This window comes from Oncorhynchus keta, chromosome 7 (assembly GCF_023373465.1).
Source record: "Oncorhynchus keta strain PuntledgeMale-10-30-2019 chromosome 7, Oket_V2, whole genome shotgun sequence".
NCBI lineage: Eukaryota > Metazoa > Chordata > Actinopteri > Salmoniformes > Salmonidae > Oncorhynchus > Oncorhynchus keta.
In genome coordinates, this window is record NC_068427.1 from 26,804,205 (window position 1) to 26,831,064 (window position 26,860).

A 26,860-nucleotide genomic window follows, 5' to 3' on the forward strand; every position below is an offset into this window, starting at 1 on the left:
GTCTATAACACTGTGTGTGAGAGATGTGAATGTGTGCGTTGTAGCCATATAGAAAGTGCCAGTGTAATATCAAAGAGATGTCTGTAGGTATTTAAAACCGACCCATAGAGAGAGTGACAGACATAAAGACAGACATACGAGTAGTGTTATCGTCGTAAAGTCCCAGCTGTCAACTACTATAAAACTGTCTGTTCCAGCAGCACATTTGTTAGCATTAGCTCTCCCCTGACTAACATAACACACCACTGAAACATCTGCTGAAGAGATGCCCATCTCACCACTACACACCTCTCCACAGTGCTGGACATGCTACAAGCCCAGCCAGCACATTTCACACAGCATTCATTTACCATTAGCCATAAGCATTTAGGCGTTAGCCCCAGCACTAGCTGTGGACTCGGACCGCTAATGGCTCTCGCCCCACTGCTCTCAATGACTCTCTCAGCATTGGTTAGCATTGGTAGCTTCACTGTTGGTTAACACTGCTGAGTCATAAGCTGGCTAGCTCTGTTAGCATCAGAGCATGGCTTTAGCCAGAGGGAGGCAACAACACAATAGTAAGTCCTTGCTGGCTAACAAATAAAGCTAAACAGTGCCAGGCCTCATGGGGAAAACACAATCGTCCTTCTGAGTGTCTTTACTCGACTTAAACTATATCACCATTTTTTATACTGTGGATTAATGACTCAGGGTAGTCTGTGAGAGATTGTGTGTGCGTGCGTTTCGTGCACGCGTGCCTACCCATCTGTGTCCTCTCACTGAGTGAGAGTTGGCACAGCCTCCGGATCACTGTAATGTGATGTCACTGTAACTAGGCCAGCTATAAAGGCTGAATCAACTTCTACTGGGACATTGGGGACATTAAGAAGGAGTACATCAGAGAGAGAGTAAACAACCACAATCTTCTCTGCCATCACACTGAAAGGGGGACAAAGCGTCTCCATGTCGTTTTTTTTCTGTAAATTTAAAACCCCTCTGAAGAATAGTGCTGGCTCTGGTTGGGGTTTGGATGAAAATATCCAATGAATAAATTATCATCTTCCCCTTTTTGTCACTCTATCTTCATTATTTTTCTCTCCCTCACTTTGTCCCACCCTCTCATCCTTCTCCCGTCTCCTCTCTTTCCCCCCCGCTTGTAGACCATACATCAGTTGGAGGTCTGGGGGACAGTTTCTATGAGTACCTGCTGAAGGCCTGGCTCATGTCAGACAAGACCGACACAGAGGCCCGCAAGACCTACGACGACGCCATTGAGGTACGCACCACCCTTACCTCGTCTTCATGGAGACAAGCCACCTTTAACTGGTCTCCATGGAGATGTCTTTGATTGACATACTCTCTATATCCTTATGACCAGATCGTTAGGATTGCTCCTCAACTCCTCAAAGTACTTTAACTGCAGTGTACTGGGCTCAATCTTTGCATTTTAATCAGTGAGCGATTTAACAGGAAGTAGATGCCTGAACTCTGTTGCCAGTTATTGACGTTGATTGATCAAGTACATTATTTGCCAGGGAAGAGGATGGATAGAAGATTCTGCTGCTGCTTTCAAGGACTGAAGCTGAGGACACTTAAACAGCTCTGTTCCTGTTCCCTCTACTGTGCCAGGAACTAACTACCTGTCCTTTATCTCTCTCTCCTCCCTAAACCCACACACACCTACTCCTTCTACCATCACCACCACCCACACACCCTGCTCCCTAAACCCACACACACCTACTCCTACCATCACCACCACCCATATCCTTTCCGCATCTCCTTCCAGGCAATCGAGCGCCACCTGATCCGTAAGTCCAACGGCGGCCTGACATTTATCGGGGAGTGGAAGAATGGCCACCTGGAGAGGAAGATGGGTCACCTGACCTGCTTCGCCGGGGGGATGTTCGCTCTGGGGGCCGACGGCTCACCTGACGACAAGGCTGGACACTACCTACAGCTGGGGGCTGAGATCGCACACACCTGCCATGAGTCCTACGACCGCACTGGTGAGATGGAGAAACACACACACCTAAACTTATAGGGAAAACAAATGAAGTTTAGGGATAAATGGTAACTTATTATAGGGTGGTTTGGTTGCCATGGATTTTAGTTGTCGCCAAGTGAATATAAGCGTGATGGTGAATCAGATTTTGTGTGAGCTTAAAATAATGATGTTTTTTTAAAGTGAGGTTACCATGGGAACGGGCTGATCTTCCTGAAAGTGAAGTTTTACAGTGATGATATTTCCTAGTCTTATCCGGCCGTCTCTTTTTATGAACTTGTGTTCTGTTCCCACACACAGTGACAAGGCATGCAGAACAAATCTGTCTGCTTCTTGATCACTGTAATCGGTTCCTATTACATTCTAACTCCAAACATTTAATTGGCAGGAAATGTGTTGTGTACCCATCTCCCTCCCTCCCTCTCTCCATAGTGTTGAAGCTGGGTCCAGAGGCCTTTAAGTTTGACAGTGGTCTGGAAGCAGTGGCGGTGCGTCAGAATGAGAAATACTACATCCTGAGGCCAGAGGTCATCGAGACCTACTGGTACATGTGGAGGTTCACCCATGACCCCAAGTACAGGCAGTGGGGCTGGGAGGCAGCACAGGTGAGACACTGGAAAATCACTCACTAGTATTACTACTACCACATGTGACCTACTGGCTTGATCCAGTCTTATGTAGCAAAATTTGAAATTGTGTTTTTTACATTGAATAAAAGTAGAGACTCAGAGCTAGAAAATGAAATATCATACACTACAGTTGAGGAACACTGGGAAAGTAATTCTGCTTTGGAAGTTGATAAACTTGTAACCTCAATTTTGAGTAAATAGCCTTGAATATTTTGGTACACCTACTGGAGTGCTCTTCGTTGTCTTCACCCATTCAGAATCATTCACATCCTCTTAAGCCTTATCCCCACCCACCTCTTTAAGGATTCTCACGTGAGGCCATGTACTAAACAACCAAAGATTTCAAGACTAAAGGCTGGTTTTATACTAACATCTATCAACAGTTGTCGCAGTGACATCATGAACATTCTATTGTCGTCCGACATCAAACTTGTCGTTATGAAAAAGTATGACCACAAAAACTACATGCTGCATGACATCAGCAGCCTGGTGGTCCAAAAGAGCATAACTAGTGTATTTTAACACCAATAAACCCACCTGTTTAAAAATGAATTTAGTATACTGTACCAGACAAAAGTTTGTACACACCTTAAAGTCAGGCAAAACATAAAACCTCAACATACAAGTGTAAGTAAAAACAAATGTAAATAAGTTAGAAATTGTGCTACTACTGCACAAACACGTCTCGTAAAAGTAATTATGTTTTTGTTTAGTTAGCTTTTGGAAATTGTAGAAATAAAATATTTTCCTTCAGAAGTTCCAGCTAGGCAGGCTAACGTTAGTTAGCTAATTTAATTAGCTAGCTATCATACAGTAGGCGTATATTAATAATGACATAGTTAATATAAGTACTTTAGACATGCAATCATAATTGACTGTAGAGCATATAAAGCACCCACAAGCTACCAGTGGCTGAAAACACAATCGTCGCGGGACGAATGAGTGACGAATTTACGGCACTTGCCCGGCAAGTGTGTACTCGTCAGACGTCATGATACGTCATCAGAAGTGTCCACTTAATTTAAGGGCTGAGAGGATAGGGTGTGTCTTTTAAGTGTTTGGAATGTAGACAGTGTCACCAGCAAAGCACCCCCACAACATCACGCCTCCTCCATGCTTCACGGTGAGAACCACACATGCGGAGATCATCTGTTCACCTACTCTGCATCTCACAAAGACACAGTGGTTGGAACCAAAAATCTCAATTTTGAACTCAAGACCAAAGGACAGATTTCCACCGGTCTAATGTCCATTGCTCGTGTTTCTTGGCCCAAGCAAGTCTCTTCTTCTTATTGGTGTCCTTTAGTAGTTGTTTCTTTGCAGCACTTCGACCATGAAGGCGTGATTCACGCAGTCTCCTCTGAACAGTTGATGTTGAGATGTGTCTGTTGCTTGAACTCTGTGAAGCATTTATTTGGGCTGCAATTTCTGAGGCTGGTAACTCTAATGAACTTATCCTCTGCAGCAGAGGTAACACTGGGTCTTCCATTCCTGTGGCGGTCCTCATGAGAGCCAGTTCCATCATAGAGCTTGATAGTTTTTGCTACTGCACTTGAAGGAACTTTCAAAGTTCTTTAAATTTTCCAGATTGACTGACGTTCATGTCTTAAAGTAATGATGGACTGTCGTTTCTCTTTGCTTATTTGAGCTGTTCTTGACATAATATGGACTTGGTCTTTTACCAAATAGGGCTATCTTCTGTATACCAACCCTATCTTGTCACAACACAACTGAATGGCTTAAACTCATTAAGAAGGAAAGAAATTCCCCAAATTAACTTTTAACAAGGCACACCTGTTAATTGAAATGCATTCCAGGTGACTACCTCATGAAGCTGGTTGAGTGTGCAAAGCTGTCATCAAGGCAAAGGGTGGCTACTTTGAAGAATCTCAAATCTATTTTGAATTGTTTACACTTTTTTAGGTTATTACATTATTTCATAGTTTTGATGTCTTCACTATTATTCTACAATGTAGAAAATAGTTTTTTTTTAAAGTAAGAAAAACCCTTGAATGAGTAGGTGTGTATGAACTTTTGACTTGTACTGTATTTCAGTCTAGCAAACCAGGCAACTAAAAGCAACTTTCTAAACAATGTTTTGGTTCGTTTCTAGCTAGCCAGTTCAAATAATGACCATATCATATAGCTGACAACGTCTTCACTTTAGCTCATTTGTCTTCATTATTACAGGAAAATAAACTCACAACAAGATCATTATTTACAAGTTAATGGCGACCCAATTATAGAAAATAGCTTACGGTTGTGAGTGTGACGGAATAAAAGCAGGGCGTTCATATGTGGAATTTTAGAACTTGGACACGCTCTCATTGGCCTAGCGTTATATCCTAACTTGACTTTGGTGCAGGTCATGATCCTTCACATTACCATCTCTGGTAAACACATACTATATAAAATAAAATCAAAGTTAACTTGTCACATGCTCAGGATACAGAAGGTGTAGTGAAATGGTTACTTGCACAGTGGAGTCTTTTGTTTAGAGATGTAGCTAGCTAGCTATCTAGCTAAACCATAATCCCAACTCATAACGTTACTACCCTGCATGAATCTGCAGGTAGCTAACCCACCAGGTTCAATGTTAGCTAGCTAACATTAGGCTATAAATAGCAATGCAAATGGCTCTGAGATTCAAATAATATTACTACACAGATTATACACGTGACGTTAGCTAGCGAGCCAGCCAGCTAAAGTTAGCTAGCGAGCCAGCAGGCTAAGCAGAAACTTAGTCAAGCTAGCTACATTTTCAGATATTCTATCTTACCCATATAGATGGATGGACACTTCTCCCTCTCTGTCACGGATGGTTGCCCTTAGTTTGAAGATGTAATCCTGAGACAGGTTTTCTCTTTTCGACTCCCTCTGCATATTTGCAATCAAACGCCAGAATTTCCTCCAACTCTTTCGCTATTGTACTCTAATGCCACCGGGTATTCCACTGATTTGGAAACTCAGTCCTCCAGAAAGTGGAGAGCAACACTTTTGGTTCTCCTACGTGATATCCTTCAAAAAAAGCCACGTTAGAAAGGATTACCTACACATACTGACCAGCTCATGTTATAGACAGACGCTTGCTACATGGCAGACCAATCCAAACTCATCGTCTTTTTCTGTGGCTAAACCAACTTGAAAAGTAACAATTTTATTTGCATTTACAGATGGCATACACGTTTGTTATTAAGGCACATGAAAGTTCACATGTTCCAGAAGGCCGTTCTGCCCCAAAAAAACACCCTTTGATAAAAACGTTTTTTTTTAAAGAAGCTTACGTTCAAATGCCTCTCCATGAGGTAGTCACATGTGACATACGCCTAGTTTCCTGAAACGAGTCACATGTTGCCATTATGAGTTTACCTATCCATCCATGCCCATTCCCTTATGAATCCGTAGCATCTAGCAGTACCTTCTCAGCTTGTCGGACGACTCAAACTGAATTCTTCAGAATGATCGGATATGAAAAGCCAACTGACATTTACTCCTGAGGTGCTGACCTGTTGCACCCTCTACAACCACTGTGATCATTATTATTTTACCCTGCTGGTCATCTATGAACATCTTGGCCATGTTCTGTTATAATCTCCACCCGGCACAGCCAGAAGAGGACTGGCCATCCCTCATAGCCTGGTTCCTCTCTAGGTTTCTTCCTAGGTTCTGGCCTTTCTAGGGAGTTTTTCCTAGCCACCATGCTTCTACACCTGCATTGCTTGCTGTTTGGGATTTTAGGCTGGGTTTCTGTACAGCACTTTGAGATATCAGCTAATGTAAGAAGGGCTTTATAAATATATTTGATTTGATTCCGCTGCTCTATGTTCGCTACATACTTCAGTCTGAGACTGCCATCGTTGAAGTCGTTTGTGGGGATGTCAAAATTAGGTGTGTTGTACAAACAAAGGTTATCAGCAATTGGATCATCTCTAACCAATCAGAGTATCAAAGCCAATGACACATTTTGAAAATGCTGCTTTACCCATGTGTGCTCTGGCTCTGGCCCAACCCATTGGTTTCTGGGACCAATCATAATGGTTAGAATGTGTTTGTGTTCTAGAACTTGTCGGGGAGATACTCAGATCCAGACTAATTGCTGAGAAGAAACTAACGTCCGTGGGCCGGTGCAAGAGTTTGGCCGGAGCAAGAGTTTGGATAGCCAGGCAACTTCTCTGCACCAGTGTAGATCTGAAAGAATTGGATAAGTGTATCGACCCATTGCAACTGTAAAAGGAGAGCGTATCAGTGTGTGAACACACAACAGACTAATCCTACTTGAGAAAGGAGTATTTACTGTTCTCATATTTTTCTCTCTCCCGTTATCATCCTCTTTTTGTCATGTCTGTTCCCCACTGAGGCTTTTATTTTCAAAGGTCAGATTGAAACACTTCTGCCTCCTTTCTCTCAATCCTCCTCTCAACCACTTTCACTCTGCTCTCTCGTTCTGTCTCTTTCTCAGGCTTCCCTCCACTCCCCCTCTCCTCCTCCTTGCCACCACTCACCCATCTCATCTCTCTCTCCCTCTTTTCTTCTATCCCTCTTTCTTCCCTTCTCCTTATCTCCTTCTCCTCCGTTCTCTATCTATTCCTGTGTGTGGAGTGTATGCGCTGCCCTCTGGCTTTTGGTAATGTTGGTGCTCTTGAGAGCTGAGAGCTGTTGTGGGTCTGAATGCAGCCTCCCTCAGCCTGAGTGATTGAGTGAAGATGGAGGGAGTACCCTTCTTAATTCTTCCACTACTGCTCCTCTGCACCACACACCCCTCTTCCTTCCCTCTCCTCCTCTCTCTTACTCTTTCATTTTGCTTTCACCCTCTGTCATGCCCTTTTCTCTCCTACTCTACGTCTCATAAAAAGCACCAGACAGGTTCTACACAGATCCCTACCTCTCTCTTGTGCTACACTGTGCTCCTGCACGATCAGCTCATGTTTGATCACACACACACATTTTCCGTAAGTACATGGAGTAGAAAACCCAGGCATGCCCCCTGGGATTTTTTTTTGCCGAATGAACTCTATTTTGGTGGCCCCTCTAGTACCTTCTAATGCCTTGATTCCATCCAAAATACACAGTTAAATGATTGAATACTTTACCTCCCAGATTGGTAATATTGCGTAGAAAGATATGACTTGCATTTGGACTATTTTCTAAGTAAGAAACTTTTTTAACATTAAACCTCTCTTCCCTTGAGATTAAAGTAATATGTTACAGTTTTGCTGCAAGATATAAATTGCCACATTGATGTTTGTTATTCAAATTATACTCGGTGGACTCTTGGGTTAAAGAAACCAATGTGTCATTTTGTAATTTGGGTGAACTATCCCTTTAACAGTTTGGCCTGTCAATCAATTGCTGTGGGTAGGGTTGTCAGGGGAGGGGGCAGGATGTTTGTGAGTCACAGAGTTGTTAGGGTTTCAGACCTGTCAGTCAAACACTGTGGGTGGGAATTTGAAGGAAGGCAGTAGATTAGTAATCTAGTCATAAAAATTAGTTTTATCTACTAGCGGTGTAACGTTGCAGGTATTTGTACCAAACTGTTTGGTATGGGGACCTCGGTTCGGTCCGCACTGTGAAAAAAACACTACACCTATATGCTATGTCTACACTGCCTTATAGGCCTATGCCTCTGGAGTAAATCTGAGATTTAAAAAATGTATATAATTCTGCCTATTCTGTGAAAACAATTTGAGCCTATGCGCATGTTGTAATCAAAATTTGAATCTTATTCGGTGCATTTCAAACTGTCCTTTTGTGAGGCGCAACCGGAAACTAGTTCTGTACGATGGCGAGTCGTGGATAAACCAGAATTAGAGGATCCTCCATCATTGTTTAAATCTCCAGTTTGGGAACATTTGGTCTTCCCACTAGATTACAACGGCGATGGACAGAGTTGTGGATAAAACGGTAACATTATGTCATCACACTCAACGAGAATAGCCTATGCAGCTGCCAACACCTCAAATATTTTGACACATTTACACTAACATCACCCCAGTATACTGGAGTAAGACGGAAACGCAAAGAAACAGCACCACAACATCGCCTCGCCTCTGCATTCAAGCAGCCTTAGGCAACTGATTCTAACCAGGGCAAGGAAATTACAAAAGCAATAGGTAGGCTTGTGTTTATATATACAGTACCAATCAAAAGTTTGGACACACTTACTCATTCAAGGGTTTTTCTTTATTTTTACTATTTTTTACATTGTAGAATAATAGTGAAGACATCAAAACTATGAAATAACATGTAGTCATGTAGTAACCAAAAAAGTATATTTATATATTTTGATTCTTCGAAATAGCCACCCTTTGCCTTAATGACAGCTTTGCACACTCTTGGTATTCTCTCAACCAGCTTCACCTGGAATGCTTTTCCAACAGTCATGAAGGAGTTCCCACATATTCTAAGCACTTGTCTGCTTTTCCTTCACTCTGCGGTCCATCTCAATTGGGTTGAGGTCGGGTGATTATGGAGGTCGGGTGATTGTGGAGGTCGGGTGATTGTGGAGGTCGGGTGATTGTGGAGGTCGGGTGATTGTGGAGGTCGGGTGATTGTGGAGGTCGGGTGATTGTGGAGGTCGGGTGACTGTGGAGGTCGGGTGACAGTGGAGGTCGGGTGACAGTGGAGGTCGGGTGATAGTGGAGGTCGGGTGATAGTGGAGGTCGGGTGATAGTGGAGGTCGGGTGATTGTGGTCTGAAGACTTTCTGTGTGTGTATGTATGTGTATATATATGTATGTATGTGTATATGTATGTGTGTATGTATGTGTGTGTATATTATATATATAGTGCCTTGCGAAAGTACACACCAGGCACGCCCAATTTTTCTGTTTTTGATTTGTTAAAATAGTTTGAAATATCCAATAAATGTCGTTCCACTTCATGATTGTGTCCCACTTGTTGTTGATTCTTCACAAAAAAAATACAGTTTTATATCTTTATGTTTGAAGCCTGAAATGTGGCAAAAGGTCGCAAAGTTCAAGGGGGCCGAATACTTTCGCAAGGCACTGTGTATGTATGTATATGTGTATATATGTGTATATATGTGTATATATGTATGTATGTATTAGTCAGCAGCAGTTCACAGTGAAATATCAGGCACTGAGCAGGCTGTTTCTGAGTGGGTGGGGAGGGTGAGGGCCGGAGAGTGAGTAGTGGGGAGAGCCGGAGTGGTTGGGTTTGTGTTGAGTGCACTGGTTGAGAGAGCTCTGCAGGGGGCTGCTGAGTCTCGTGAGTGAGAGGAGAGAGCAGCACAAGCACACATCGTGACAACTTTTTACCAGTTGTAGGTATGCTATTTAGATTATCAATATAGAGACATCTATTTCCAACCATTTTTCTATAAAACATATTAACGCATTAGAACTGATGTGCATCAAGAAATGATGGAGACAAAGCACTGGAAACCCACTTTAGGCACACTAGAGCACTTTAGATATATTTGCTTGGGGGTGGTTTAAAGTAAATGGTATTCTAATGTCGACTTTGATTATGGAAAACCATATCAATCAAAGGGTTTTACTCATGCTCAGTTCTTGGGTCTTGAGCTCTGCGTGAGGGGAAATTTGAAATGGAAAGTTATGGATATCCCTCGTCTGCTTCTGTTATGGGAGGAAAGTCCACAATGAAACTGACATTAAATGTGGAGAATGATACATTTGCATCTGTTGGCTATCAAATATCCTATTCATTTCTATGCCATTGTAGGCTTCTGTAGCCTACCATTTGACACAATAAATATGTTGAAATGACAATATCGCTGGAGTTGTTGCAAATCAGTTTGTGCCACTTATGTAGGCTACCTGGAGCTGGCAAACCATTTTAATAAATAACTTCTGTTTATTGTTGTTGAAGCCTTGTCTTATTATGCTATTATTAATGGCCATTTTTAGTTAATTCAATTGGAAGTTATTAATTGTGATCATGGTCATACAGCTCTATCACAAATGTATCATTCTCCACATTTAATGTCAGTTTCGTTGTGGACTTTTCCCTGAAATGAGATGTCGGCCTATCAGGGGCCATTTAAGCTACCTGCATGTAGCTCAGAAAAAGTTGTATTACAATCATAAACCCAGATTTTAGTCAGTAGCCTATGCCTTTTGAAATGACAAGTCAATCTTGCAAATAGGCTATTTATAATGGTTTGTAGTCTTAAAACTTCTTATGGCTGGGGGCAGTATTGAGTAGCTTGGATGAATAAGGTGCCCAGAGTAAACTACCTGCTACTCAGTCCCAGTTGCTAATATATGCATATTATTAGTATATTTGGATAGAAAACACTCTGAAGTTTCTACAACTGTTTGAATAATGTCTGTGAGTTTAACATAACTCATATGGCAGGCAAACAAACTGAGAAAAAATCCAACCAGGAAGTGGGAAATCTGAGGTTGGTTGATTTTCAACTCATTCCCTATCGAAGATACAGTGGGATATTGGTCATGTTGCACTTCCTAAGGCTTCCACTAGATGTCAACCGTCTTTAGAAACTTGTTTGAGGCTTCTACTGTAAAGGAGGGGCTCATATGGGCTCTTTGAGTCAGTGGTCTGGTAGAGTGCCCCAAACTCGTGACACTCGTTCACGTGAGAGGTAGCAGACAAAGGAATTCTCCGGTTGGAACATTATTGAAGATTTATGTTAAAAACATCCTAAAGATTGATTCTATACATCGTTTGATATGTTTCTAAAGGACTGTAACGGAACTTTTTGACATTTCGTCTGCTCCTAGTGAACACACTTTGAGATTGGATTTGTTTACAAAACGCAATAACAAAAGTAGCTATTTGGACATAAATTATGAACATTATCGAACAAAACAAACATTTATTGTGGAACTGGGATTCCTGGGAGTGCATTCTGATGAAGATCATCAAAGGTAAGTGAATATTTATAATGCTATTTCTGACTTCTGTTGACTGCACAATATGGCGGATATCTTTTTGGCTTGTTGGGTCTCTGAGCACCGTACTCAGATTATTGCATGGTTTGCTTTTTCCGTAAAGCTTTTTCGAAATCTGACACAGTGGTTGCATTAAGGAAAAGTTTATCTAAAGTTCCATGTATAACACTTGTATTTTCATCAACATTTATAATGAGTATTTCTGTGAATTGATGTGGTTCTCTGCAAAATCACCGGATGTTTTTGGAACTACTGAACATAACGCGCCAATGTATACAGAGATTATTTGATATAAATATGAACTTTATCGAACAAAACATAAGTGTATTGTGTAACATGAAGTCCTATGATTGTTATCTGATGAAGATCATCAAAGGTTAGTGATTAATTCTGATTTTTATAACTCCACTCTTTGGCTGGAAAAATGGCTTTGTTTTTCTGTGACTTGGCTCTGACCTAACATAATCATTTACATTTAAGTCATTTAGCAGACGCTCTTATCCGCTCTTATCCAGAGCGACTTACAAATTGGTGCATTCACCTTATGACATCCAGTGGAACAGTCAATTTACAATAGTGCATCTAAATCTTAAAGGGGGGTGAGAAGGATTACTTATCCTATCCTAGGTATTCCTTAAAGAGGTGGGGTTTCAGGTGTCTCCGGATGGTGGTGATTGACTCCGCTGTCCTGGCGTCGTGAGGGAGTTTGTTCCACCATTGGGGGGCCAGAGCAGCGAACAGTTTTGACTGGGCTGAGCGGGAACTGTACTTCCTCAGTGGTAGGGAGGCGAGCAGGCCAGAGGTGGATGAACGCAGTGCCCTTGTTTGGGTGTAGGGCCTGATCAGAGCCTGGAGGTACTGAGGTGCCATTCCCCTGACAGCTCCGTAGGCAAGCACCATGGTCTTGTAGCGGATGCGAGCTTCAACTGGAAGCCAGTGGAGAGAGCGGAGGAGCGGGGTGACGTGAGAGAACTTGGGAAGGTTGAACACCAGACGGGCTGCGGCGTTCTGGATGAGTTGTAGGGGTTTAATGGCACAGGCAGGGAGCCCAGCCAACAGCGAGTTGCAGTAGTCCAGACGGGAGATGACAAGTGCCTGGATTAGGACCTGCGCCGCTTCCTGTGTGAGGCAGGGTCGTACTCTGCGGATGTTGTAGAGCATGAACCTACAGGAACGGGCCACCGCCTTGATGTTAGTTGAGAACGACAGGGTGTTGTCCAGGATCACGCCAAGGTTCTTAGCGCTCTGGGAGGAGGACACAATGGAGTTGTCAACCGTGATGGCGAGATCATGGAACGGGCAGTCCTTCCCCGGGAGGAAGAGCAGCTCCGTCTTGCCGAGGTTCAGCTTGAGGTGGTGATCCGTCATCCACACTGATATGTCTGCCAGACATGCAGAGATGCGATTCGCCACCTGGTCATCAGAAGGGGGAAAGGAGAAGATTAATTGTGTGTCGTCTGCATAGCAATGATAGGAGAGACCATGTGAGGTTATGACAGAGCCAAGTATTGGCTGCCTTGTGAGTAGGGGGGGGGAAGGTGAGAGGGTGAGGTCAAAAGAGGAGAGGAGTGGAAAGAAGGAGGCAGAGAGGAATGGGTCAAAGGTAGACGTGGGGAGGTTAAAGTCGCCCAGAACTGTGAGAGGTGAGCCGTCCTCAGGAAAGGAGCTTATCAAGGCATCAAGCTCATTGATGAACTCTCCGAGGGAACCTGGAGGGCGATAAATGATAAGGATGTTAAGCTTGAAAGGGCTGGTAACTGTGACAGCATGGAATTCAAAGGAGGCGATAGACAGATGGGTAAGGGGAGAAAGAGAGAATGACCACTTGGGAGAGATGAGGATCCCAGTGCCACCACCCCGCTGACCAGAAGCTTTCGGGGTGTGCGAGAACACGTGGGCGGACGAAGAGAGAGCAGTAGGAGTGGCAGTGTTATCTGTGGTGATCCATGTTTCCGTCAGTGCCAAGAAGTCGAGGGACTGGAGGGAAGCATAGGCTGAGATGAACTCTGCCTTGTTGGCCGCAGATCGGCAGTTCCAGAGGCTACCGGAGACCTGGAACTCCACGTGGGTCGTGCGCGCTGGGACCACCAGATTAGGGTGGCCGCGGCCACGCGGTGTGGAGCGTTTGTATGGTCTGTGCAGAGAGGAGAGAACAGGGATAGACAGACACATAGTTGACAGGCTACAGAAGAGGCTACGCTAATGCAAAGGAGATTGAATGACAAGTGGACTACACGTCTCGAATGTTCAGAAAGTTAAGCTTACGTAGCAGGAATCTTATTGACTAAAATGATTAAAATGATACAGTACTGCTGAAGTAGGCTAGCTGGCAGTGGCTGCGTTGTTGACTTTGTAGGCTAGCTGGCAGTGGCTGCGTTGTTGACACTACACTAATCAAGTCGTTCCATTGAGTGTAATAGTTTCTACAGTGCTGCTATTCGGGGCTAGCTGGCTAGCTAGCAGTGTTGATTACGTTACGTTGCGTTAAAAGAACGACAATAGCTGGCTAGCTAACCTAGAAAATCGCTCTAGACTACACAATTATCTTTGATACAAAGACGGCTATGTAGCTAGCTATGTAGCTAGCTACGATCAAACAAATCAAACCGTTGTACTGTAATGAAATTAAATGAAAATGTGATACTACCTGTGGAGCGAAGCGGAATGCGACCGGGTTGTTGAGTTCTATTCGGAAGACGTTGGCTAGCTGTTGGCTAGCTAGCAGTGTCTCCTACGTTAAGGACGACAAATAGCTGGCTAGCTAACCTCGGTAAATTAAGATAATCACTCTAAGACTACACAATTATCTTGGATACGAAGACAGCAAAGACAGCTATGTAGCTAGCTAACACTACACCATTTGGTGCTTTCGCTGTAAGGCCTGTTTGAAATCGGACACTGTGGTGGGATTAACAACAAGATTACCTTTAAAATGGTATAAAATACTTGTATGTTTGAGGAATTTTAATTCTGAGATTTGTAGTGGAAATATTCTGTATTTACCAAATCATGAGAGCAAACCACACACAAGTCAGAGTTATCATAAAGTCCATCTTTAATTATATGAGCTCCATCACAACCCTGTGACTCTCAGATCAATTCAGTGTCTATAAATGAATTCTCTGAGTGCTTACAAAACAGTTCTTATGATCATGTATAGCCAAGACACACCCATCTCAACTCACATGACGAATAACAGATCTTAGGAACATTACAAAGGAAGACTTTACTTGAGAGAGGAGTATTCCATAGCCAGACAGCATTAGCTATAAATTATCATTCAGTTTGCTCTCCTAAAACGAGGATCTACTTCTCGTTCTTGGTACAACATAGTACCAAGACATTAGGATATATATAAATCGTCATTTTAGACACTCCCATTCTGGACAAGCTCACGGAGACACAGTGACTGGCACACAGACATTGTGGAGCCCAGAGATAATTGGTTCCCCCTCAATCATCCCTTCACATGGTTTAAAAGATATGTTTACATATGAAGACAAGCTTGTCCTCTCCCCTCTCTACGGCCCAAGTAACTGACGCCATGACAGAGAAAGGATAACTGCAAATGGCCACCACTATAGTACAACAAGATACATTCTATATGAGAAGTAACTCACAAGCATATAATGAACATAAAACATCTTATCTATGTTACCCAACTATTCTGATTAATCCCCAACAGATTTCTGTTGTTTGAATTTGGCGCCCTGCACTTTCACTGGCTGTTGTCATATCGATCCCGTCGATCGATCTCAGCCCTATGAAGCTTTTAATATCTGGCACATAATAACAGCACAATTGCCAGAAAGTAGGCTAACATTTGTCAGTGTTTCTTGAACAGAGATTTCGAGATTCTCTGTCCAACTTTAATCACTCATCTAATCACAAATATCCTATCGGATTTATTTATAGTTATGCAAATGCACAAACATTTTATTTACAATCATTGGAGAGTTTAATAAGGGCAAATATATATTTTCTCTTGCTACATATTCAAATTCCTTTTAACCAGTACTTTAGAAAAAATACTTTTTGGTACTACTTATGTAGTTTTTGGGGGTATCTGTACCTAACTATGTATATTTTTTAAAATTTTTACTTTTACTTCACTATATTCCTAAAGAAAATAATGTACATTTTACTCCATGCATTTTCCCTGGCACCTAAAAGTACTCGTTACATTTTGAATGCTTAGCAGGACTTGAAAATGGTCCAATTTACACGTATCAAGAGAACATCCCTGGTCATCCTTAATGCCTCTGATCGGGCAGAGTGCTGGAGTGTGCCTCTGGCTTTCCGTAAATAAAATAAAAACAAGAAAATGGTGCCATCTGGTTTGCTTAATATAAGGAATTTGATATGATTTGTACTTTTACTTTTGATACTTAAGTATATTTTAGCAATTACATTTACATTTGATACTTAAGTATATTTAAAACAAAGACTTTTACTCTGTGACTCACTTTTACTTAAGTCATTTTCTACTAAGGTATCTTTACTTTTACTCAAGAGTGACAATTGGGTACTTTTTTCACCACTGCCTTTAACCTCACGTTAAGCTTGCAATAATTCATATTTTGATGGAAATATGAAATTTGCTTCTAAGTCATTACAAACTACGTTGATATTCCCTCTAATGTTTAGGAAAAATGGTTTATTGGATAAATGTGGCAACTGCTTGCTTGCTGCGCACCCCAAAACATTGGGCTAGTTTTCAAGCTTTGTGGGCAGGTTTTGAATGGTCATCGGACTAGAAATTTCAGCTAGACCTGGCAACCCTGCTGAGAAGTCACTTTAGCGGTCAATGGCAAGTTTCAACATGGGCTTTGAATCTTAGGAAAATAAAAACAAGATGTTTGGACATAACTAGATTTAAGAATAGCAAAGGGATATAGGAGATTGACTTTATTCAGTCAGTTTGACACCTTTTGTAAACTGGTCAGCACTTGCTGTTCGGTCATCATTCAAACCACAGTAAATAGCCGATGCGCCCCGGCTCCGCAGCTGGCTATAGCATAAGCCTATAGAACATATACCAAAGAAAATAAATGAATGTGCCACAAAACGATAATTATGTTGATTTCATCTCATCTATACCACTTACATGGAATGTGTAAATTCACTCACAAGGAGACGATGAAGAAGCATCATGCTCACCTTCTTCTGTGAAAATAAATTTGACTGCAGCCAACCACAGAGCACAAAAATAAGAGGTACCGGGCGGGAGGACAGACAGCAGACTGACAAACCAGCAGTGTTTCCTTGTCATCTCTCACTTTGTGACTGACAGGCTGTCGTATCAAATTAGAAGTATATTTGTCACATGCACCGAATACAACAAGTGTAGACCTTACAGTGAAATGCTTACTTACAAGCCCTTAACCAACAATGCAGCTTTAAGAAACATAAGCGTTAAGTAAAAAATAGATAAGTCAATTTTTTTTCTTTTTAAGTAACAAATTATTAAAGAGAAGCAGTAAAATAACAGTAGCGGGGTAATATTCTGGGGGTACAGAGTCAATGTGCGGGGGCACCGGTTAGTTGAGATAGGTACATGTAGTTAAAGTTAGTGACTATGACTATGCTTAGATAGTGACTATGCTTAGATAATAAATTGAGAGTAGCAGCAGTGTAAAAGAGGGGGACAATGCAAATAGTCTGGGTAGCCATTTGATTAGCTCTTCAGGAGTCCTATGGCTTGGGGGTAGAAGCTGTTAAGAAGCCTTTTGGACCTAAACTTGAAGCTCCGGTACCGCTTGCCGTGCGGTAGTTGAGAATGGCTAGAGTCTTTGACAATTTTTAGGGCCTTCCTCTGACGACGCCTGTTATAGAAGTCCTGGATGGCAAGAAGCTTGGCACCAGTGTAGTACTGGGCCGTACGCACTACCCTCTGTAGTGCCTTGCGGTCAGAGGCAGAGCAGTTGCTATACCAGGCAGTGCTGCTCTCGATGGTGCAGCTGTAGAACTTTTTGAGGATTTGAGGACCCATGCCAAATCTTTTCAGACTCCTGAGGGGGAATAGGCTTTATCGTGCCATCTTCACAACTGTTTTGGTGTTTTTGGACAAGAGGTTGACCGATTAATCGGAATGGCCGATTAATTAGGGCCGATTTTAAGTTTTTTATTTTATTTTAATTCTTATTTTTTATTTTTACACCATTATTTAATCTTTATTTAACTAGGCAAGTCAGTTAAGAACACATTCTTATTTTCAATGACGGCCTAGGAACGGTGGGTTAACTGCCTCGTTCAGGGGCAGAACGACAGATTTTTACCTTGTCAGCTCGGGGGATTCAATCTTGCAACCTTACAGTTAACTAGTCCAACGCTCTAAGCTCCTGATTGCATTGCACTCCACAAGGAGACTGCCTGTTACGCGAATGCAGTAAGCCAAGGTAAGTTCTAGCTAGCATTAAACTTATCTTATAAAAAACAATCAATCAATCATAATCACTAGTTAACTATACATGGTTGATGATATTACTAGTTTATCTAGCGTGTCCTGCGTTGCATATAATCGATGCGGTGCGTATCGTTGCTCCAATGTGTACCTAACCATAAACATCAGTACCTGTCTTAAAATCAATACACAGAAGTATATATTTTTAAACCTCCATATTTAGCTAAAAGAGGTTTGCAGGCAATATTAACCAGGTGAAATTGTGTCACTTCTCTTGCGTTCATTGCACGCAGAGTCAGTGTATATGCAACAGTTTGGGCCGCCTAATTTGCCAGAATTTTTAGACTTATGGATGCCACCCGTTAGATAAAATACTGAACGGTTCCGTATATTCACTGAAAGAATATACATCTTGTTTTCGAGATGATAGTTTCCCGGTTCGGCCATATTAATGACCTAAAGCTCGTATTTCTGTGTGTTATTATGTTATAACTAAGTCTATGATTTGATAGAGCAGTCTGACTGAGTGATGGTAGGCAGCAGCAGGCTTGTAAGCTATCATTCAAACAGCACGTTCGTGCGTTTGCCAGCAGCTGTTTATGACTTCAAGCCTATCGACTCCCGAGATTAGGCTGGTGTAACCGATGTGAAATGGCTAGCTAGTTAGCGGGGTGCGCTCTAATAGCGTTTCAAATGTCACTCGCTCTGAGACTTGGAGTGGTTGTTCCCCTTGCTCTGCATGGGTAACACTGCTTCGAGGGTGGCTGGTGTCGTTGTGTTCCTGGTTTGAGCCCAGTTAGGGGCGAGGAGAGGGACAGAAGCTATACTGTTACACTGGCAATACTAAAGTGCCTATAAGAACATCCAATAGTCAAAGGTTAATGAAATACAAATGGTATAGAAAGAAATAGTCCTATAATTCTTATAATAACTACAACCTAAAACTTCTTACATAGGAATATTGAAGACTCATGTTAAAAGGAACCACCAGCTTTCATATGTTCACATGTTCTGAGCAAGGAACTTAAACATTAGCTTTCTTACATGGCACATATTGCACTTTTACTTTCTTCTCCAACACTTTGTTTTTGCATTATTTAAACCAAATTTAACATGTTTCATTATTTATTTGAGGCTACATTGATTTTATTGATGTATTATATTAAGTTAAAATAAGTGTTCATTCAGTATTGTTGTAATTGTCATTATTACACATTTTTAAAAATTAAATGGCCGATTAATTGGTATCGGGTTTTTTGGTCCTCCAATAATCTGTATCGGCGTTGAAAAATCATAATCGGTCGACCTCTAGTTTGGACTATGAGTTTGTTGGTGATGTGGACACCAAGAAACTTGAAGCTCTCAACCTGCTCCACTACAGCCCTGTCAATGAGAATGGGGGCATGCTCTGTCCTCCTTTTCCTGTAGTTTACAATCATCTCCTTTGTTTTGATCACTTATTGAGGGAGAGGTTGTTATCCTGGCACCACACGGCCAGGTCTCTGACCTCCTCCCAATAGGCTGTCTTGTTGTTGATGATCAGGCCTACCACTGTTGTGTTATCGGCAAACTTGATGATGGTGTTGGAGTCGTACCTAGCCATGCAGTCATGAGTGAACAGGGAGTACAGGAGGGGACTGAGCACGCACCCCTGAGGGGCCCCCGTGTTGAGGATCAGTGTGGCGGATGTGTTGTTACCTACCCTTACCACCTGGGGGTGGCCCATCAGGAAGTCCAGGATCCAGTTGCAGAGGGAGGTGTTTAGTCTCAGGGTCCATAGCAATCGCCGATCGCTGCAGCTGTACATAGTCCATCGGTATATAGCCCACCCAATTTACCTACCTCATCCCCATACTGTTTTTATTTCATTTACTTTTCTGCTCTTTTGAACACCAGTATCTCTACCTGCACATGTTCATCTGATCATTTATCACTCCAGTGTTAATCTGCTAAATTGTAATTATTCACTCCTATGGCCTATTTATTGCCTACCTCCTCATGCCTTTTGCACACAATGTATATAGATTTTTTTTTTCTACTATGTTATTGACTTGTTTATTGTTTACTCCATGTGTAACTCTGTGTTTTTGTCTGTTCACACTGCTATGCTTTATCTTGGCCAGGTTGCAGTTGCAAATGAGAACTAAAAATAAATAAAAAATGATCACTAGAAGATGCATATTGTTCGTTCTAGCGGGAGACACCAATGTGGACTTTTCTGACTCACGAATTAAACCGTGAAACGTAAATGAAAAGAAGCCTAGGCCATTTATGAAATGAAAAAAGTAGCCGGATGACAATTAGTCTGTTATCGGCTGTTTAGCCGACAGACAGCGCTCATGGAAAACACTGACGCACGCTCATACACACATACTGTTTTACCTTAGACACTGGGTAGTAGCTCCTGGGCACCTTACCTTTCTAATTCCTAAACTTGACCATTAGTGAAATAAAATCTTAGATCAGTGTCTAGGGGCTCCTTCATCCAACTTCATCTGAGTGTGTGTGAGTCATGTGTTTTGAAGTTAGTTGTGCCCAGCTGTTGTAGTGCATAGCCCTCAGAAATGAGCCCAGCAGAGAGAAGCTGTATAAACACACACACACACAAAACGATATGCATAATCATGGTAGCAATTATTATGGGAAAAAAAGGTTAGAATAAAGGTGGACACAACCGTTCACCTGACACAATCCTAACATTACACTGTTGATTGGATGTGCATTTTACATTTACGGTACTTTTCGCCCCATTTGTTGATAATGAAATCTGTAAATACTCTGGATACATTCGTAAAATGATAGGGGCAGGTGAAACATTTTTTATTTACATTTTTATTTCAGCTTTATTCAATTTAACACGGTAGGTCAGTTGAGAACAAGTTGTCATTTACAACTGCGACCTGGCCAAGATAAAGCAAAGCAGTGCGACAAAAACAACAACACAGGGGTTACACATTAACAAACGTACAGTCAATAACACAATAGAAAAATCTATGTACAGTGTGTGCAAGTGTAGTAAGATTAGGGAGGTAAGGCAATAAATAGGCCATAGAGGTGAAATAATTACAATTTAGCATTAACACTGGAGTAATAGATGTGCAGATGATGATGTGCAAGTAGAAATGCTGGGGTGCAAAAGAACAAGAGGATAAGTAACAATATGGGGATGAGGTAGTTGGGTGTGCTATTTACAGATTGGCTGTGTACAGGTCAGTGATCGGTAAGGTGCTCTGAAAGCTGATGCTTAAAATTAGAGAGGGAAATATAAGACTCCATAATTTGCAAATAAATTGATTAAAAATGTGATTTTCTGGATTTTTTTTCACTCATTTTGTCTGTCATAGTTGAAGTGTACCTATGATGAAAATGACAGGCCTCTCTCATCTTTTTAAGTGGGAGAACTTGCACAATTGGTGGCTGACTAAATACTTTTTTGCCCCACTGTATATGGGGCTTTGGTGGCAAAACGGATGGCACTGTGATAGACTACATCCAGTTTGCTGAGTAGAGTGTTGGAGGCTATATTGTAAATTACATCGCCGAATTCAAGGATCGGTAGGATAGTCAGTTTTGCGAGGGTATGTTTGGCAGCATGAGTGAAGGAGGCTTTGTTGCGAAATTCGGAAGCCGATTCTAAATTTAATTTTGGATTGGAGATGCTTAATGTGAGTCTGGAAGGAGAGTTCACAGTCTAGACACCTAGGTATTTGTAGTTGTCCACATATTCTAAATCAGAACCGTCCAGAGTCGTGATGCTAGTCGGGCAGGAGGGTGCGGGCTGCAATCAGTTGAAGAGCATGCACTTAATTTTACTAGCATTTAAAAGCAGTTGGAGGCCACGGAAGGAGTGTTGTAGGGCATTGAAGCTCATTTGGAGGTTTGTTAGCACAGTGTCCAAAGAAGAGCCAAATGTATACAGAATGGTGTCATCTGCGTAGAGGTGGATCAGAGAATCACCAGCAGGAAGAGCGACATCATTGATATATACAGAGAAAAGATTTGGCCGGAGAATTGAACCCTGTGGCACCCCCATAGACTGCCAGAGGTACGGACAACATGCCCTATGATTTGACACACTGAACTCTATCTGAGAAGTAGTTGGTGAACCAGGCGAGGCAGTCATTTGAGAAGCCACGGCTATTGAGTCTGCCGATAAGAATGCGGTGATTGACCGCCTTGGCCAGGTTGATGAAGACGGCTGCACAGTACTCTTTTATCGATGGTGGTTATGATATCGTTTAGGACCTTGAGCTTGGTTGAGGCTCTGCTCGCTGAAGTGTTTTAGGGAGCATTTGACAGTGATGAGGGGTGGTCGTTTGATCGCGGACCCATGCAAAGAGGCAGTGATCGCTGAGATCCTGGTTGAAGACAGCAGAGGCATATTTAGTGGGCAAGTTGGTCAGGATGATGTCTAAGAGGGTGCCCATGGTTACGAATTTAGCGTTGTACCTGGTAGGTTCCTTGATAATTTGTGTGAGATTGAGGGCATCTAGCTTAGATTGTAGGACGGCTGGGGTGTTAAACATGTCCCAGTTTAGGTCACTTAACAGTATGAACTCTGAAGATAGATGGGGGCAATCAATTCACATATGGTGTCCAGGGCACAGCTGGGGACTGAAGGGGGTCTATAACAAGCGGCAATGGTGAGAGACTTGTTTCTGGAAAGGTTGATTTTTTAAAGTAGAAGCTCCAGCCTCAATAGCTAAGACATATTGAGGCTGGAGGCTCTACAGTGAAATAAGACAATCACTAACCAAAACAGCAATAGACATGGCATATTGGCATTAGGGAGAGGCATATGTAAAGGTTCTGAGCTTGCGGTGGGAATCCGGAGATATGGTAGAGAAAAAGCAGTCCGATATGCTCTGGGTTTATATCGCGCTGTGCAGACTGGCAGGAATTGACCGGGCTGAGGCTGGCTGATGTCCGAGTTAATGGTGTAGAACGCTAGCTAGTTAGCTGGCTAGCTTCTGATGGGGGTTCCGGTTCTAAAGTGTAGAAAATAGCAGATCCGTACCACATTGGGTGAGGCGGGTTGCAGGAGAGTTTGTTCAGTCCGTAGAAGGAAATTGAGATTAAAAATATGTAGGAAGAAAACGATATATACACGGGATGGGACAAGACAAAACAGACCGACTGCTACGCCATCTTGGAACGTAAGACAGAGTTTGAGTCAGTGGGCTAACTGGTGTCTCCAAGTGGCCACACACCTCTCCAAAGTGGGCACAGTTCCTAAGTAATTTCATTGCACTTGTATAACTCAAAGAAGAGTACAATCTTTGTGTTTTCACAAGGCAATTCAGAGAAATTGTCATTTTGGTGCCCATAGAAAGGAGTCAACAGTGCTTGCTTGTATGACATCAAAGCGGTATTTATTATAAAAATCTAAATACATAGTCATCTTAATTTACAGCATTTCCCGCACTCAGACAACAAAATATGTGCAAATGTTGCCCAATTAGCTGCAGGGAAGGGGGCAACTTCTTGTCATGTGCGGTGCTCAAGTTCAGAACATTTGTCAGTCAAAACCCATACAGCGCGGTGAAACACAGAGCCTGATGTAATTTATAGCATGTTACTGTAACCCATCAATAGGTTAGAGTGTAAAGGGCTAATGTATGGTGATTAACAGTGCTGCTCTCCGTCTCCCCCTCCAGGCTATAGATAAGTACTGCAGGGTCAGCGGGGGGTTCTCCGGGGTCAAGGATGTCTACTCGTCCAACCCAACCTACGACGACGTTCAGCAGAGCTTCTTCCTGGCCGAGACGCTCAAGTAAGTCCTCAGCCATTTTGAATCAAGACTGCACACCCAATAGCTCTCGGGTTGGCCAGCCCCTGTTCTAGGGTGATATTACACTGGTTGTTGTTTTAGGCTGAGGTGAGGTTGGAGTGGATGGGGCAGCTCCCCTGTGTCCTGTTCATTCACTTCCAATTAGTTTGAGATGGGGATGTCCTGGCCTGGCAGCCCCTGGAATGCACTGGAACTGTGTGCTTTACTACCCTATGCTGGTGACTGTTTATTGCTGTTCACATTGTCTCACCTGTACCATACAAATAGCACTGATGAACAGAATATTGCAGCTGAATATTGTCTACTCTTTCCCTCCTCCTTGTCTTTCTACCTCGCCCTCCCTCTATCTTGTCCAGGTATCTGTACCTGTTGTTCTCCAGTGATGACCTGATGCCTTTGGAGAGCTGGGTGTTCAACACGGAGGCCCACCCCCTGCCGGTACTGCACCTGGCCAACCTCACCCTCCCAGGGAGCCAAGCCCAGCGGTAGAGACCAGGGGTCCTCCAGGGGACCAATGTGTCCTTGCCTCCCTGCCTCCATCTCTCCCTCTCACTACTACAGACTGCAGAAGGAGAGAGCTCAGACCATTGTAGAGTGGAGGGGACTGGAACAATAGCTCCCTTTCTTATTCTTTAATTCTCTCACTCTCACTTTCTATAGCTCTCTGCTGATCAGAAGAACGGTGGGTGCGTTCAGCTTTTGTGATTGCCCTCGTAATGTGACTTTTTTGTCAGGAGGCTTGATTTGTTTTCACCAAACTGTCTCATAACGGACGCATACAGGGGCGAGAGGGTGTATGGAGTCTGACCGAACAAACAGACAGACTTCTCTGAAGGGATATGTATATTCCAGACAGAGTCAGACTGACAGTAAAACTGAACACTATGCGATCAGTGGGGTTTGTTGATTTTTGTTTTTTTCATTCTATCTTTTGGACACTGATTGGCGGGGACACAACAATGTGACCCTCCTGGTCCGTCTGCCATTTTCTGTTTACTCTCTTGACCTGGAACTGTATCAGTGTTGCTTTGTGGATAGGAGCAACGGCTTAATGCGTCCCCCTCTGGCATCTTTCTAAAGTGGGCCTGGGAAATGGAATTGATATCCCTTGCGTTCTCTATGCTTCATTCTGCCATTTCTGTCCTTTCTCTATCATTCTCTCTTTCCATCTCTCATCATTAGCAGGTGAAATAGTGTAGCTTAGCCTGGCTTCAAATTATTTTGTTGCTGCTATTCAACCAATGCTGCTTCTCTCTCTCCTCTCAACCTTGTCTTATCACTCCATTCCACCTCCATACTTCTCTTTCTTGTCATATTTCTTCACTTCTCCAGTCACTCCTCTTGCCTGGTCAATTTCTGTTCCTGTCTTTCCATAAATCACTAACACTCCACAGGCAAATTGGACAGGTCTTGATTTGGCCGTGATTCTTGTCTGCTGATAAAATGGCCCCTGTGGATAAATTGTTATGCACTTTGTTGCTTGGATTACTGAGAGGGAAAAGGGAGTGAAGTTACAGCACTGTAGGAGCTGAAGACACAAAGCCCTTCATTTATTATCTCTGTGTCTTTGACTCCTTTTAAAATGACTGACACAGAGCCATATTGTTGCTCTAAAACTACCACTGATGGGTATAGCCTGGAGTTTTTCCTGTTCAGGAACAACTCCCCACCCTACTGATAGGGTTCTACCTAAACTGTTTCTTGTTCTCATTCCAATCACTACTCGCATATTAGGACTTGGGTTCCGTCACCTGTGCGATGAGTATGTTGAATGATATGCCATTCATTCTCTATGGGCTGTGTTCTTAATGGACCTTTTGTGTTTCATATGAATGTTGTTTCTGCAACAGTAGATGGAACGGAAGGAACTCTGCTGTGTTTAGTGAGGAATCTGTGATTGGTGCATTGGGGTGGATGGGGATACACTTTAGGTTTAGGGGACTGAAGGTAACACTGCGAAATAGAAATGTACCCTGGAAGAAATACATTTACATTACATTTAAGTAATTTAGCAGACGCTCTTATCCAGAGCGACTTACAAATTGGTGCATTCACCTTATGACATCCAGTAAACCATTTTTGTTGTAAGTATCAATTAATTTAAAGCCTTATCAAGTGTTGCTATGTGTGATGCCTTTGGCCAATACTTTTTTTAATGTATTTTTATTTTACAAAATGTTATTCATACACAAGCTCATACCCCACAAGCTCATACCCCACAAGCTCATACCCCACAAGCTCATACCCCACAAGCTCATACCCCACAAGCTCATATCCCACAAGCTCATACCCCACAAGCTCATACCCCACAAGCTCATACACCAGTCTGCTAGAAACCCAGCTGTCGCTCTAGCAGACCCATGATGATGAAGGAATAGTGATGAGGATAATGTTGGGGTTGGGCTGATTACAGAACAACCCACCGTGCCAATCGATAAAGCCATACTATATTTGTGTTGCTGCTTAGCTAATTGGTTGGTTTCTGTCACTAATTTCTCATGTCTTGAATGAGTACCACCTGGCTGCACCTGTACAACACTTGTCTCACTCTATTCCTCTTTCCTCTGTCACACCCTTTCTACTCATTCCTATCCCTCCAGCTTCTATTCCTCTCTTTCTCCCCTGCTATTGCTCCCTCAGTTATATCTGTCAGCAGCTCAGTGTCTCCCTCCTCGTGGTGGTGGCAGTAGCAGCAGCCTACTGGGGTAGAATGGTATGAAGTATGTTTATAACCTCCACCTCACTCTGACATCATCACTGCTTCCCGTCTGGGGAGAAAGCCCAGGCGTTCTTTGGCACCGTCAGTCGCCGGGAGGATGTTGATTTTGAAAAAAGTGTTCCGTATTTGTATTTTTACTGAACAAAAAAAAGACCTGTAAATATGTTTAAAATGAGACAATAAAGATGTTATGGAAAGTGAACAGAATAACTAAAATGGAGTCTTAGTAATGTTTGTTTCCTGTTGTTCACTCTGTTCCCTTATCTAACGCATTTACCTGCAGGATTTAGCTTGCGGTGCTCAGCACCTTTTTACTATACTTTTTTATAGAATGTTTATAGAAGGTGAAGTCAAGTCTTCTCTTTCAGCTCCTGTCCTGAGGGGGGCAGTCTTGCTTAATATCCAAAATACAAACATCAATTCAACAGCTAGTAAGACTTA

At 42.6% G+C, this 26,860-nt stretch overlaps 1 protein-coding gene across 2 annotated transcripts in view; it reads left to right on the forward strand.

The window, feature by feature from the left end:
* The window catches only part of LOC118386237 (mannosyl-oligosaccharide 1,2-alpha-mannosidase IB), a 136,975-nt gene extending 110,340 nt beyond the window's left edge, over window positions 1-26,635 (forward strand). For both annotated transcript variants that reach the window (XM_035773797.2, XM_035773799.2), the window contains 5 exons: window positions 1,140-1,255; window positions 1,766-1,985; window positions 2,414-2,586; window positions 23,567-23,682; window positions 24,057-26,635. In XM_035773797.2, the coding sequence (XP_035629690.1) occupies window positions 1,140-1,255; window positions 1,766-1,985; window positions 2,414-2,586; window positions 23,567-23,682; window positions 24,057-24,189 (758 nt within the window). In that variant the 3' untranslated portion in view covers window positions 24,190-26,635. The remainder of the gene's footprint in view (window positions 1-1,139; window positions 1,256-1,765; window positions 1,986-2,413; window positions 2,587-23,566; window positions 23,683-24,056) is intronic.
* Window positions 26,636-26,860: the final 225 nt, after the last annotated feature.